Source organism: Bufo bufo, chromosome 1, assembly GCF_905171765.1.
Source record: "Bufo bufo chromosome 1, aBufBuf1.1, whole genome shotgun sequence".
NCBI classification, from domain to species: domain Eukaryota; kingdom Metazoa; phylum Chordata; class Amphibia; order Anura; family Bufonidae; genus Bufo; species Bufo bufo.
The window spans coordinates 163832306-163847388 of NC_053389.1; the positions used below are offsets into that span (position 1 = coordinate 163832306).

At 42.5% G+C, this 15083-nt stretch overlaps 1 protein-coding gene across 2 annotated transcripts in view; it reads left to right on the forward strand.

Moving 5' to 3' along the window:
* SORL1 (sortilin related receptor 1) overlaps window positions 1-15083 on the forward strand; it is a 152127-nt gene that overhangs the window by 76590 nt on the left and 60454 nt on the right. For both annotated transcript variants that reach the window (XM_040431434.1, XM_040431442.1), the window contains exons 21-26: window positions 1-139; window positions 7997-8170; window positions 8774-8887; window positions 10779-10901; window positions 11384-11503; window positions 14229-14354. In XM_040431434.1, coding sequence (XP_040287368.1) covers window positions 1-139; window positions 7997-8170; window positions 8774-8887; window positions 10779-10901; window positions 11384-11503; window positions 14229-14354 — 796 coding nt within the window. The remainder of the gene's footprint in view (window positions 140-7996; window positions 8171-8773; window positions 8888-10778; window positions 10902-11383; window positions 11504-14228; window positions 14355-15083) is intronic.

Consider the following 15083-nt stretch of genomic DNA (forward strand, 5'->3'; position numbering starts at 1 on the left):
AATCAAATCTACTGGGACGACTGGTCCCAACTCAGCATCTTTAGGGCCTCGAAGTACAATGGAGCTCAGGCAGAGGTTCTGATTGGTCGATTGTCTGGAGTCATGGATATGAAGATTTTCTATAAGGGGAAATGGACAGGTACCGTTAAAGAAAATCTCTGTTAAGTGATCTTTGCATGTGTCTAACTTCAGATACCATGTTGATGTAGCAAGGGGGATAATGTTGCTACCAGTGTAGGGAGGGTGAGAGAGGGACAGTGAGGGAGTAGTGGGACAGTACATCTGACAGTGTGGGAGTAGTGGGAAACGGAACAGTGCTGCTTTCAGTACAGCAAAGGTAGGAGGGGGACAGTGCTGCTGCCTGTGGTGCTACACTGTGGTGTTTGTTTGGAGTTTCTGTGTAGGTACTTTGTACTGAACTGTAGCAGCGAACACATGCGGGCTGCCATCTTTAGTAAGGTAGACTCACCCGTCCGGCGATGCACAGGTAAGCCCTTACCTGTGCCTGTGACGGGAGCTGGTCTGAAATCAAATGCAATTATGGGAAATTGTGGAATCCGCACACCTTGGTATGGTGGTGGGTGCTCGCAGAGGACTTCAGTCACAGAATATATAGAGATAATCCACGGCACACCAATGTCTTTTTACTTTGCAAATTTATTATAAGTACAAAAAGGTATTCACAAGATTTGTCAATATATGACTAGTCGCGCCATGATTGTAATATAAGCAAAAATCACATATATTTGTAGGCCATGATATGTCCCAACGTTTCGGTCCTGTCAAAGACCTTTCTCAAGGGATCTGTAAAGGAGTATAAATATAAAGGTTTTATTGGCGTCTCAATATGGCGACCATAGTATGCTATTGACCCATATAGAAAAGAGAAAAATAAAGAAATAGGAGGAATTATATATATATATATTTATATATATGCATATATATATATATATATATACATACAGTGGGATGCGAAAGTTTGGGCAACCTTGTTAATGGTCATGATTTTCCTGTATAAATCGTTGGTTGTTACGATAGAAAATGTCAGTTAAATATATCATATAGGAGACACACACAGTGATGTTTGAGAAGTGAAATGAAGTTTATTGGATTTACAGAAAGTGTGCTATAATTGTTTAAACAAAATTAGGCAGGTGCATACATTTGGGCACTGTTGTCATTTTATTGATTCTAAAATCTTTAGAACTAATTATTGGAACTCAAATTGGCTTGGTAAGCTCAGTGACCCCTGACCTACATACACAGGGGAATCCAATTATGAGAAAGAGTATTTAAGGGGGTCAATTGTAAGTTTCCCTACTCTTTTAATTTTCTCTGAAGAGTAGCAACATGGGGGTCTCAAAAAAACTCTCAAATGACCTGAAGACAAAGACTGTTCACCATCATGGTTTAGGGGAAGGATACAGAAAGCTGTCTCAGAGATTTCAGCTGTCTGTTTCCACAGTTAGGAACATATTGAGGAAATGGAAGACCACAGGCTCAGTTCAAGTTACGGCTCGAAGTGGCAGACCAAGAAAAATCTCGGATAGACAGAAGCGACGAATGGTGAGAACAGTCAGAGTCAACCCACAGACCAGCACCAAAGACCTACAACATCATCTTGCTGCAGATGGAGTCACTGTGCATCGTTCAACCATTCGGCGCACTTTACACAAGGGGATGCTGTATGCGAGAGTGATGCCCACAGCACAAAAAGTGCCGCTTGAGGTGGGCTAAAGCACATTTGGACAAGCCAGCTTCATTTTGGAATAAGGTGCTGTGGACTGATGAAACTAAAATTGAGTTATTTGGCCATAACAAGGGGCGTTATGCATGGAGGAAAAGAACACAGCATTCCAAGAAAAACACCTGCTACCTACAGTAAAATATGGTGGTGGTTCCATCATGCTGTGGGGCTGTGCGGCCAGTGCAGGGACTGGGAATCTTGTCAAAGTTGAGGGACGCATGGATTCCACTCAGTATCAGCAGATTCTGGAGACCAATGTCCAGGAATCAGTGACAAAGCTGAAGCTGCGCCAGGGCTGGATCTTTCAGCAAGACAACGACCCTAAACACTGCTCAAAATCCACTAAGGCATTTATGCAGAGGAACAAGTACAACGTTCTGGAATGGCCATCTCAGTCCCCAGACCTGAATATAATTGAAAATCTGTGGTGTGACTTAAAGAGAGCTGTCCATGCTCGGAAGCCATCAAACCTGAATGAACTAAAGATGTTTTGTAAAGAGGAATGGTCCAAAATACCTTCAACCAGAATCCAGACTCTCATTGAAATCTACAGGAAGCGTTTAGAGGCTGTAATTTCTACAAAAGGAGGATCTACTAAATATTGATTTCATTTCAATTTTGTGGTGCCCAAATTTATGCACCTGCCTAATTTTGTTTAAACAATTATAGCACACTTTCTGTAAATCCAATAAACTTCATTTCACTTCTCAAATATCACTGTGTGTGTCTCCTATATGATATATTTAACTGACATTTTTTATCGTAACAACCAACGATTTATACAGGAAAATCATGACGATTAGCAAGGTTGCCCAAACTTTCGCATCCCACTGTATATACATACACACCCATGCACATACAACCGCATACAAACGTATAGATCTCAGATTCATGACATTGGTAAAGAGAGAGTAGAAGGTAGGTAAAGTAAGAGGGATATAAGGGATATACGACTGGTTGAGCAGATACTGTTTCTAATAGAGGGAGGAGATGATGAACAGAACAAGGCTGTAGCATGAACCATTACTCGTCAGTAAGACATAAGCTAAAGTCAGGAATCAATCTAATAGATAGGTAAAATTTAGTATGGTGAGCATAAGAAAAAATATCTGTAGATAAATAGAGCAGCGGATTGAATATGGGTATGTAATACCTGAATATATAGCAATGCATGAACTCACCGTGGCCGGTTGGCAAAACTGCATGGTGTAGGCGCTGTGTATGTGAACGTCTGGTGGCGTTTTAAACCGAGCGGCCGGAAGTCATGTCTGTGCTTTGACCTGTGTCCGGGTTCAGCGGGTCACATGATCGCCAGTGACGTCATGTGAGTCGCGCGACCGCAGGACACAGTGGAGCATGCGCACTAAGTGCTGAGACGGAGAAATACAGAATAACATTGTACTAGGCATGTGTACCGTGTTATGCCTAAAGAAGGGAATAACGGGAATAATAGGCTAAGGATCAGTCCGCTGGTTGATTTAAAAGAAGGGAGAGGGGTTGTATGAAAAATATTGAGGATATTTAAGATAGAGAGTGTATATAGTTCTATGCTGCTGCTTGAATAAAGGAGAACAGAGAAAGTTATATCGGGTAGAAAAGGGTCACATATATATGTAAATGGAATAATTTAAAGCATAATACAACAAATACTTTGATTCTCATCATAATCGGATATAAAGAATAAAGGAAAAAACAAGAAATAAAAAACAAAAGGCGAAAAAAACATTATATAGTTCTTAGATTTTATGAATGAGTATCTAGGCATATAGGTATCTATGCGTACTAAAATCTTATACTATATTCTAATCTATGATGAGAGGGAGGGTAGGAAGGAGGAGAGGAAAAGGAGGGAGGGGAAACGGGGGGGGAGGGGGAAGGGGAAAAGGGGAGGAGGAAAATATGGGAAAAGGGAGGGGAGGGGGGTGGGAAGTTGTTTTCTCACCAACTTGTATATTGACTATGATTATAATCCAACTAGGGAGCCTGAAATAAAGGAGAGGTACATGCATACTAATATCACTGAAGTAACATTATGGCACCATATTAGTCCACAATACTCAAAAATAGCAATAAATGTTTAAAGATTGAGTATTTAAAGGTCACAATAAAAGTCACAGTCCCGATTAAGGCCTCTCGGGGATAAGGTGTCCAGTCGGTGTATCCAAAAACTTTCTCTTTGTTTCAATGTTTTAATCCTGTTACCGCCTCTCCGTGGGGTATTAACTTGTTCCAAGACCTGGTAGCGTAAGGATGAGATCTGGTGGTTGTGTTCCTTAAAGTGTGCTGGGATTGGTAACAACAATATGGCTCCGATTTATCGATGACATTTTCTGTTTGTGGAGAGGTCCCATATCAAGTGCTTTACACTTTCATCACTACCTTGACAACATTTACCCAGAACTTGGCTTTACTGTCATAACCAATACCGAGAGAATTAGTTTTCTAGATACCCTAGTCCTCAAAGATCCATCAGGTCACATTCAATTTGACCTTTACAATAAACCAACAGACAGGAACAGCTTACTACATTATACTAGTAACCACTCTAGAGCCACCAAAGCGTCACTTCCTAAATCTCAACTCACAAGGTTAGAAAGAATAGTAACAGACCCATTAACATTACAACAGAGACAATCAGATATGAAATCGAAATTCAGACAAAGGGGCTACCCTGACCAATTGATTACCAACAAATCGACAATATGCAAACAAACTACTTCACAAACCACCATTCATTCTCACATATCACCCCCTGGCTCCAAAAATCCAACAAACAATCAGAAAACAATGGTCTATACTGTCACAAGCATACCCCGAGATTCCAGAATTTCAGTCTCCTCCTATCACTTGTTACAAAAGATCACAAAACATTAGGGACCACCTCATCCGTGCAGATATTGGACCTCTAGAAAAAATACCCAAACAACGTTTTTTACAAAATCCGAAATATGGCACCTTCCCGTGCCTACATTGTGCACAGTGCTCGAGTGTGATTAAGGGCAACTTTATTGCTCATCCACACACCGGCAAAAGATTCCCTATCAAAGGATACTATACCTGTGATTCCTCATTTGTCGTCTATCTAATTAAATGCCCGTGTGGACTTTGTTATGTGGGTGAAACCACGCAACAAATAAGGAACCGTATTTCCAAACACAAATCCACCATTAGGACTGAACAATTGTTGTTACCAATCCCAGCACACTTTAAGGAACACAACCACCAGATCTCATCCTTACGCTACCAGGTCTTGGAACAAGTTAATACCCCACGGAGAGGCGGTAACAGGATTAAAACATTGAAACAAAGAGAAAGTTTTTGGATACACCGACTGGACACCTTATCCCCGAGAGGCCTTAATCGGGAATGTGACTTTTATTGTGACCTTTAAATACTCAATCTTTAAACATTTATTGCTATTTTTGAGTATTGTGGACTGATATGGTGCCATAATGTTACTTCAGTGATATTAATATGCATGTACCTCTCCTTTATTTCAGGCTCCCTAGTTGGATTATAATCATAGTCAATATACAAGTTGGTAAGAAAACAACTTCCCACCCCCACCCCCATCCCCTCCCTTTTCCCATATTTTCCTCCTCCCCTTTTCCCTTTTCCCCTTCCCCCTTCCCCCCCCCCCGTTTCCCCTCCCTCCTTTTCCTCTCCTCCTTCCTACCCTCCCTCTCATCATAGATTAGAATATAGTATAAGATTTTAGTACGCATAGATACCTATATGCCTAGATACTCATTCATAAAATCTAAGAACTATATAATGTTTTTTTCGCCTTTTGTTTTTTATTTCTTGTTTTTTCCTTTATTCTTTATATCCGATTATGATGAGAATCAAAGTATTTGTTGTATTATGCTTTAAATTATTCCATTTACATATATATGTGACCCTTTTCTACCCGATATAACTTTCTCTGTTCTCCTTTATTCAAGCAGCAGCATAGAACTATATACACTCTCTATCTTAAATATCCTCAATATTTTTCATACAACTCCTCTCCCTTCTTTTAAATCAACCAGCGGACTGATCCTTAGCCTATTATTCCCGTTATTCCCTTCTTTAGGCATAACACGGTACACATGCCTAGTACAATGTTATTCTGTATTTCTCCGTCTCAGCACTTAGTGCGCATGCTCCACTGTGTCCTGCGGTCGCGCGGCTCACATGACGTCACTGGCGATCATGTGACCCGCTGAACCCGGACACAGGTCAAAGCACAGACATGACTTCCAGCCGCTCGGTTTAAAACGCCACCAGACGTTCACATACACAGCGCCTACACCATGCAGTTTTGCCAACCGGCCACGGTGAGTTCATGCATTGCTATATATTCAGGTATTACATACCCATATTCAATCCGCTGCTCTATTTATCTACAGATATTTTTTCTTATGCTCACCATACTAAATTTTACCTATCTATTAGATTGATTCCTGACTTTAGCTTATGTCTTACTGACGAGTAATGGTTCATGCTACAGCCTTGTTCTGTTCATCATCTCCTCCCTCTATTAGAAACAGTATCTGCTCAACCAGTCGTATATCCCTTATATCCCTCTTACTTTACCTACCTTCTACTCTCTCTTTACCAATGTCATGAATCTGAGATCTATACGTTTGTATGCGGTTGTATGTGCATGGGTGTGTATGTATATATGTGTGTGTGTACTTACGTATACATATATATACATGTATGTGTATGTATGTGTGTGTGTGTATATATATATATATATATATATATATATATATATATATATATATATATATATAATTCTTCCTATTTCTTTATTTTTCTCTTTTCTATATGGGTCAATAGCATACTATGGTCGCCATATTGAGACGCCAATAAAACCTTTATATTTATACTCCTTTACAGATCCCTTGAGAAAGGTCTTTGACAGGACCGAAACGTTGGGACATATCATGGCCTACAAAAATATGTGATTTTTGCTTATATTACAATCATGGCGCGACTAGTCATATATTGACAAATCTTGTGAATACCTTTTTGTACTTATAATAAATTTGCAAAGTAAAAAGACATTGGTGTGCCGTGGATTATCTCTATATGAAATCAAATGCAGTCACCGGGAGCAGGCACTTCCGAGAACAGCCCGATGAAGGCCCCTGGCGGCTGTTCTTGGAACTGCCTGCTCCCGGTGACTGCATTTGATTTCAGACCGGCTCCCGGCACAGGCACAGGTAAGGGCTTACCTGTGCATCGCCGGACGGGTGAGTCTACCTTACTAAAGATGGCAGCCCGCATGTGTTTGCTGGCGAACACTGCGAACTGACCATCACTGATTATGTGGTCTACGTGGTGGTATTTGATTAGTGCTGTTGGGGCTAACAGTGCCACTGGTATTTGTTTGGTGCTATGCAAAAGTATTTGTTTACTGGTGAGGCCTGACTAGTAAGGCACAAGTTAAAAAAAGATTGATCGAGAAGCCCCATTATAGACATATTTAACACAATAAAGATCCTGGAGCTGATTTCAATTGATTATTTGGGCTTCAGGGGTACTGTAGGTACCTCTGTGGTCATGTGCAACTTAGGAACATATCACCACTCAGGCCAGTGTAAGGCTGCTGAGGTGCATGTGATGTCACACTTCCAGACCGGCAGAGACTAGAATGGAAGGAGCAGCAACGGGAGGTTCAGCACTGGAAGGGTAAATAGGTCAGTGGCCTTTTTTCTTTATTTACACACTTTTAGGTCCATAACTGAAATTGGTTTTGGGGCTGCCGCTGAACAACCCTGTTAATAATGCTAGAGGGTGTCTGCAGCTGTATCCAACAGCAACTAGCAGAATTGTTATATCAGTTAGGGCCCATGCACACGACCGCATGCCCTCTGAGACATACGGTCCGTGAGCGGGCCATATGTCCCGGAGCGGCATAGATCTTGCGCACGGAGGCGCACAGCATCATAGGTTACTATGATGCTGGGGCCAATCGCGGGACTATTGTCCCGCACTCATATGATATTATGAGTGTGGGACAATAGCCCCGCGCACGGCCCGATGCTCACAGCATCATAACCTATGATGCTGTGCGCTCCCGTCCGCACGATGTATGCCGCTCTGGGACATATGGCCCGCTCACGGACCATATGTCTCGGAGGGTATATGGTCGTGTGCATGAGCCCTTATGCGAATAGCACAAAACAGCAGATTAGTATCTGCTGTATATGCTATACTGGTGGTCATCGAAATAGCTGCTTATGTCTTCCCACATAGGAGTGAACGCCTGCACTTCCAACTCTTGCCGCCTCCTATGTCTGCCCAAGGCCAACAACAGCAGAGTTTGTCAGTGTCCAGAGGGAGTGAAGGAGGAGGCTTCATCTTCAGGAGAGACTGAGTGTGAATGTCCACATGGTTATCAGCTGAAGAACAAGACCTGTGTCAAACAAGGTGAGTGCTGGGTGACATGTGGAGGTGAGAGAAAAAGCAGTAGTACTGTCGATAAAGTGACTAGACATACAAACACTAAATATGGCTTAATCCCACTTTACAGAAAACTGATCACAATTTATGCGTAATCAGATCTCAAAGCTCCTCCTTCTTATTGTAGCTCCTCCTTTCAGTTTAGGTACAGTAATTTCCTAATAATGTAATTTCATTGGTGGTTTAGTTGCTTGTAGTTTATAATCATCTGTCCTAAAATAGGAATCGCCTCTACACTTACTAACTTCCTGCTGCTCTTGTGTTTATACACAGCAGCCTATCTGAACAATTAGAGCTGCAGTGTAAAGCATAGGAGAGAGTAAAGAGCCTCATAAAGTGTGTTACGGACTACAATAGATGATGCAGTCAAGCTGGCATCACTAATCATAGCTGTGCCCTTATGATGCAAAGCTAAAAAGCAGCCGATTACATAAATAACAGAAAAGCATCACCAGACTGGAGACTGTGCGTCCATAAGAGTCAGTTCATACAGTGCTGTTTTGTTGTGGTGCAATGGGTACGCTGTGTTGTTGCAGGGATTATTTAGGCTGTGTCTATTTCTTTTGGCAGAGAATTCCTGTCTGCCCAGTCAGTATCGCTGCTCCAACGGGAATTGCATCAACAGCATCTGGCAGTGCGATAATGACAACGACTGCGGGGACATGAGTGATGAGAGAGACTGCCGTAAGTCCAGGCATCTTCACAACATCCATTCTGCTCTCTTCTTTCCATGTGTCTTGTCTCTCCCTCTGCACAGTACCATGGATATAGACCCTGCAACTAACATACTGAAACTGAGGGAAAATAAAACGTTTTTTGCGTTCCGTATACGGGCCGTTTTTTTAGGTCCGTATACAGAACCATTCATTTCAATGGTTCTGCAAAATAAAAAAACAGAATGTACTCTGTATGCATTCCATTTCCGTATTTCCATTCCATTCAAAGATAGAACATGTCCTACTATTGCCTGCAAATCACGTTCCGTGGCTCCATTCAAGTCAATTGTTCCGCAAAAAAAACGGAACACATACGGAATGTATTCCGTATGTCTTCAGTATCCGTTCCGTTTTTGCGGAACCATCTATTGAAAATGTTATGCCCAGCCCAATTTTTCCTATGTAATTACTGTATATGCCATACGGAAAAACGGAATGGAACCAGAAACACTACTGTAACGGAAAAACGGATCAGTTAAAAACGGCCTGCAAAACATTGAAAAATCTATACGGTCGTGTGAACAAGCCCTAAGGCTGGGTTTACATATGCACTGTGAACTCCGACATAGCCAGGTACCACCGTGCACTGTTGGATCCCCATTCACTGTAATGGCATCCGGGGGGATCTGGACGCTTTCCAGGATATATGCTGGTTTCTGGCCGGACAATGAATGCTGCGTGTAGTATTTGTCCAGATACAGTGAATTCAGAGCACATATGTGAATGCGGCCTAACAGACCCCATGTACATGTAGAGCACTACATTCAGCCTCCTGCCAGCCTTAAATACCTGATAACAGGGAACAATACATTATATTCATTTGTTCTACAGGTATGCCTCTTTAACAGGGGGCAAACGATTGTATTTACCTCTGTTACAGTTAAAGTCCTCATGCAACAGCTTTCGGCCAAACGCTAGTTCATGACTTCCCCATACATATGTACGCTCGATAGTAAGAGCGCAGAAAGCCGCGGCAGACACCTCTAGTAGAGGATTATTTCCAGGGAGAACAGATGGATCGGGCATTGAATTCAGCGTGCCTGATCCTTCTCTCCCCTGACATATGTTGGAGAGTTGTCTGCTCCCCATACACATTAGATTGCTGGTCAGTCCCTCTGAAAACAGCAGGATTAGGCTACTTTCACACTAGCGTTCGGGTGTCCGCTCGTGCGCACCGTTTGAAGGGGCTCACGAGCGGCCCCGAACGCATCCGTCTGGCCCCAATGCATTCTCAGTGGAGGCGGATCCACTGAGAATGCATCCGCCTGCCAGCGCTCAGCCTCCGCTCCGCTCAGTGAGCGGACACCTGAACGCTGCTTGCAGCGTTCGGGTGTCCGCCTGGCCGTGCGGAGGCGAGCGGATCCGTCCACACTTACAATGTAAGTCAATGGGGACGGATCCGCTTGAAGATGACACAATATGGCTCAATCTTCAAGCGGATCCGTTCCCCATTGACTTTCAATGTAAAGTCTGAACGGATCCGCTCAGACAACTTTCACACTTAGAAAATTTTCTAAGTTTTAATGCAGACGCATCCGTTCTGAACGGATGCGAACGTCTGCATTATCGGAGCGGATCCGTCTGATGAAACATCAGACGGATCCGCTCCGAACGCTAGTGTGAAAGTAGCCTTAGCTGACGGTAGTCTAATGTGTATTGGTGCTTTTAGCTTTTCACATCCTGATATGCCTGATATCAGGGAGCAGTAGCTATTCATGTGTTCTACAGTCAGCCTCCCTTTAGCATTTTGCATTCGCCTCCACGTGGAAAGGAGACCAGCTGCATGGTATATGATACTGACACTATATATAATTTTCAAGGCTTACATGTAATCGACACTTGTTGTTCTGTCTCCTCAGCGACCACAGCATGTGACCCAGACACGCTGTTCAGGTGTCAGGAATCAGGTACCTGCATCCCCCTGTCCTATAAATGTGATCTGGAAGATGACTGCGGAGATAACAGCGATGAGAGTCATTGTGGTGAGTGGCAAATATGTGAAAGCAGATCAGTGTATACAGTATATGTTAACTACGAAGTATACAGACATGTCAGGTGCACCGGTGCAGCAGCATCCTACTTCTTTTACATCCATGTGCCATCATAGCCGTAGGGAAGCATGAGATCTTCATACAAATAAAGCTAAATGACTATGTAATAAAAACGTAGCTACTTTTTATATAAATTGTGTTTATAACCCTCATCATTTTGAAATTCTCTGCTTACTGCGAGTAAATAAAAAAAATCTTTCCTAATACTTCTCATAGCTGAGGGTTTGTTACAATGGTTTGCATTTCAGACTTACAATATATAAAAATATAGGGTCAGAAGAGAAATTTGTGCTGCTATAGTGTTTAGTTTGTATGTGGTAAACCTTTGTGAAATGTAAATAGCTGGAAATGGACGTGTCTATTGATGGACATGGTGAGATATAATCAATGTCTTATTATCTTTCTCTTCTCAGAGGCACACCAATGTAAGGAAGATGAGTTTAACTGCAGCTCTGGGATGTGTATCCGACAGTCGTGGGTCTGTGATGGGGACAATGACTGCAGGGACTGGTCTGACGAGGCCAACTGTACAGGTAAATCCCAGATCCAGGGGTGGACAGGGAGCTTAAAGGGAAATTTAGAAAAAGAAAATATTTAAATATTACTTTATTGTAAATATATTCCCATATACCTTTCATTATTTATAATGGCTCATTTTCTTTAGGGAGCAGTCATTAGAAGTAACAAAATGGCCGCCATCCTATTAGTACAGAGAAATCCTGTCCTAATCATACAGGAGGACTTGTTACTTCCGTGCACTGAGGTAAAGAGGCTCCTCATCCTCCATTTCTACTTGTCAGGGTCCAGATCCTGAATACAGATTAAAAGGACTTGAACTGAATCTCTGCGGGAATGGATTTCATGAGGAGACATGAAATACAGAGAGGACGGACAGGACAGACTGTGGTAATGGAGACTGCATACAAGTGCTGCTGCTCATTATCCACATCTCCACCTCCTCTCTGTACTTCATGTCTCCTCATGAACTCCATTTCTACAGAGATTTAGCTGAAGATCATATTAAACTGTATTTAGGATCAAAGAAGAAGATGAGGCAGCTCTTTGGCTCATTTCTCTGAAGTAACTTGTCTTCTATGTGATTAGGACAGGTTTTCTGTGTACTAATTTATTTCTTCTAATGATTGCTTCCTAGGCAAAACGAGCCATCATAACCAATGAAAGGTATTTAGGAATATATTTATAATAAAGTAATATTTAAGTATTTTCACTTTCCTATTTCCCGGAGAACTCCTTTAAAGTCGCCCTGGGAAAATAAAATAAAAGTGGCCCCTTGTAGGTGCGTCCAAGTTGACAGAAGGTAAGACAACAGAAGTAGGCAGGGCCAGCAGTACCATAGTGCAGAGCAACATATCGCCCCAGCAGAAACTAATACCGTAGTGCAGCAGAAAATACTGCCACCTGCATCACAGTTTGAAGCTGTCTCATTATCCTGAACATGGCAATACAGTTAAATTCAGGAGGGCACCGGCAACCGCTGGCCAAGGGCATACCGTATTTTTCGCCCTATAAGACACACCGGCCCATAAGACGAACCTAGGTTTTAGAGGGTGAAAATAGGAAAAAAAATATTTTGAAGAAAAGGTGTTTTAACAATGGGCAACATGGGGTTAAAGCATGAGGTACCTGAACAGTCACTTGCTTTTAATGTTATCGGCACAGTCTCATGAATTTCGACTTCCATCATTCCATGTGCCTCACATTAATAATAAGTGGCCTGTATTCGGTAACTCACATTAACCCCACGCTGCCCATTATTTGAGAAGGTACGGTCACTTACTATTAATGTGAGGCACATGGGGCCCACTCCAAAAGCATGTGCCCAGCCTGACATTAAAAATAAGTGACCCCCATTCATGCTTAAAACATGGCAGTGGCAAGATTTGGGTTAAAGAGTCACTTTAACCCCAATCTTGCTGGCTGCCTGGTACATAACATATGTTTTTGCCTGCCTTTATTTTCAGGCAGGCTAATCACTTTTGTACTGGGGGGATACCTGCTATGCTGCTGAGTGCACACAATATAGAATATAAGAGCCCTGCATCACAAAAAGAGGATCGTGTTTGTGCTATCGCAAAACCTCAGATCCAACACTACATTCTAGCAAAACCTCAAATCCGGCACTACATTCTAGCAAAACCTCAGATCTGACACTACATTCTAGCAAAACCTCAGATCTGACACTACATTCTAGCAAAACGTCAGATCTGACACTACATTCTAGCAAAACGTCAGATCGGACACTACATTCTAGCAAAACGTCAGATCGGACACTACATTCTAGCAAAACGTCAGATCGGACACTACATTCTAGCAAAACGTCAGATCGGACACTACATTCTAGCAAAACGTCAGATCGGACACTACATTCTAGCAAAACGTCAGATCGGACACTACATTCTAGCAATAGGGCTTTTCCATAGAGATGGGTGCAGTCTGGTGTGCATGTACGCAGCTCCGGGAGGCTTTGACAGGTCCTAGGAGGATCATGGTTGTTGATGTCCCGCCATAGAAGTGCCAGGCTCTTCCCTCTTCCTCAGTAGAATCAATGTCCGGTACATAGCCTGCGATGTATCGGCAACATGCAAAGTGCCGGCCGAAAATTACGGTAAGTGCCTGATGCTCCTACATTAATGAATGCTGAGAGAATCAGATCTTTATATACCTGGCTGGCAGCCATGAAGAGGGCTGTGGCGGCCCCCTTGGCTTCAGCCTATGGGAAATTTCCCTGTAGGATCTATGGCCAGTCCGCTCTAGGGTTGGGCGATATCAAAAATATTCCCACGATAACGATATTAAGAAATTTCTTCTCTTTCATATTAGAACTGCTCAGCACAAACAATTTGCCCTATTTCCTATGTGGAAGTAAATTTATGCACCTTATTATAGCAAAACAACATGTTTGTTTGGGTGTGAAATATTTATGAGGGATCCATGCCCTACAGTCAAAAGTATAGTTAGTGGTTGTTAATGATCTTTAAAAACGAAGAAACCATTGATCTCTTTAGTTCTTGGTTTAGGTTTATTAGGGCATATAGATGCGCTCTAATATAAAGAAGTTGGCCTCCAATGCATGTATCGGACATTTTGACCCATATGGATATTCGAGGTATTGTCAGGAACAAAAACCTGCTCCACCTGGCCATAGGTCAATGTACCAAGAAAACAGGACAGAAAATATAGGGTACAAATATGTTAAAAATGCAGAAGACATGACAACTTCCACCCTCTCATTTGCAGCGGTATCACACACCTGCGAACCCACCAGTTTCCAATGTCATGATAACCACTGCATCCCCCAGAGATGGGTCTGTGACGGTGACTCCGACTGCCAGGATGGCTCAGATGAAGACCACACCATTTGCGGTAAGAAGCTGAGTGTGGACGCTTCTTAAGACAATTAAAGGGGTTGGCCACCATAAGTATAAAAACAAATAAAGTGCCCCAGACAATAACTAAAGCCAAGAGGAATTTGTATCATGACAGATATACTGTATATATATATCATTTTTCTACTGCATTTAGCATAGCATGCTCCCATTAATGAGAGGCTGTGTGGGCGGAGCAGCTGCAAAGTGAAAGTAAAAATCCCAGCATGCATCACAGCAAAGCATCTCCAGGGGAGCAGTCACATGACATCTCTGCCTACTTGTAATGCCATAGTGACAACAGCACCTTAGGTGTCATTTCATCACTGCTTTAGCATACCTCCCAACTTTGGAATAGAAGGAAGAGGGACACTACATGCCCAAGGCTACTTTCACACTTGTGTATTTTGTGGATCCGTCATGGATCTGCAAAAACGGTTCTGTTACCATAATATAACCGCATGCAACCGTCATAAACGGATCCATTTGTATTAGGTCTTCTATAACCATAATGGATCCATCTTGAACACCATTGAAAGTGAATGGGGGACGGATCCGTTTTCTATTGTGCCAGAGAAAACGGATCCGTCCGCATTGACTTAAATTGTGTGCCAGGACGGATCCGTTTGGCTCAGTTTCATCAGGCGGACACCAAAACGCTGCAGGCAGCGTTTTGGTGTCCGCCTCCAAAGCGGAATGGTGACTGATCGGAGGCAAACTGATGCAA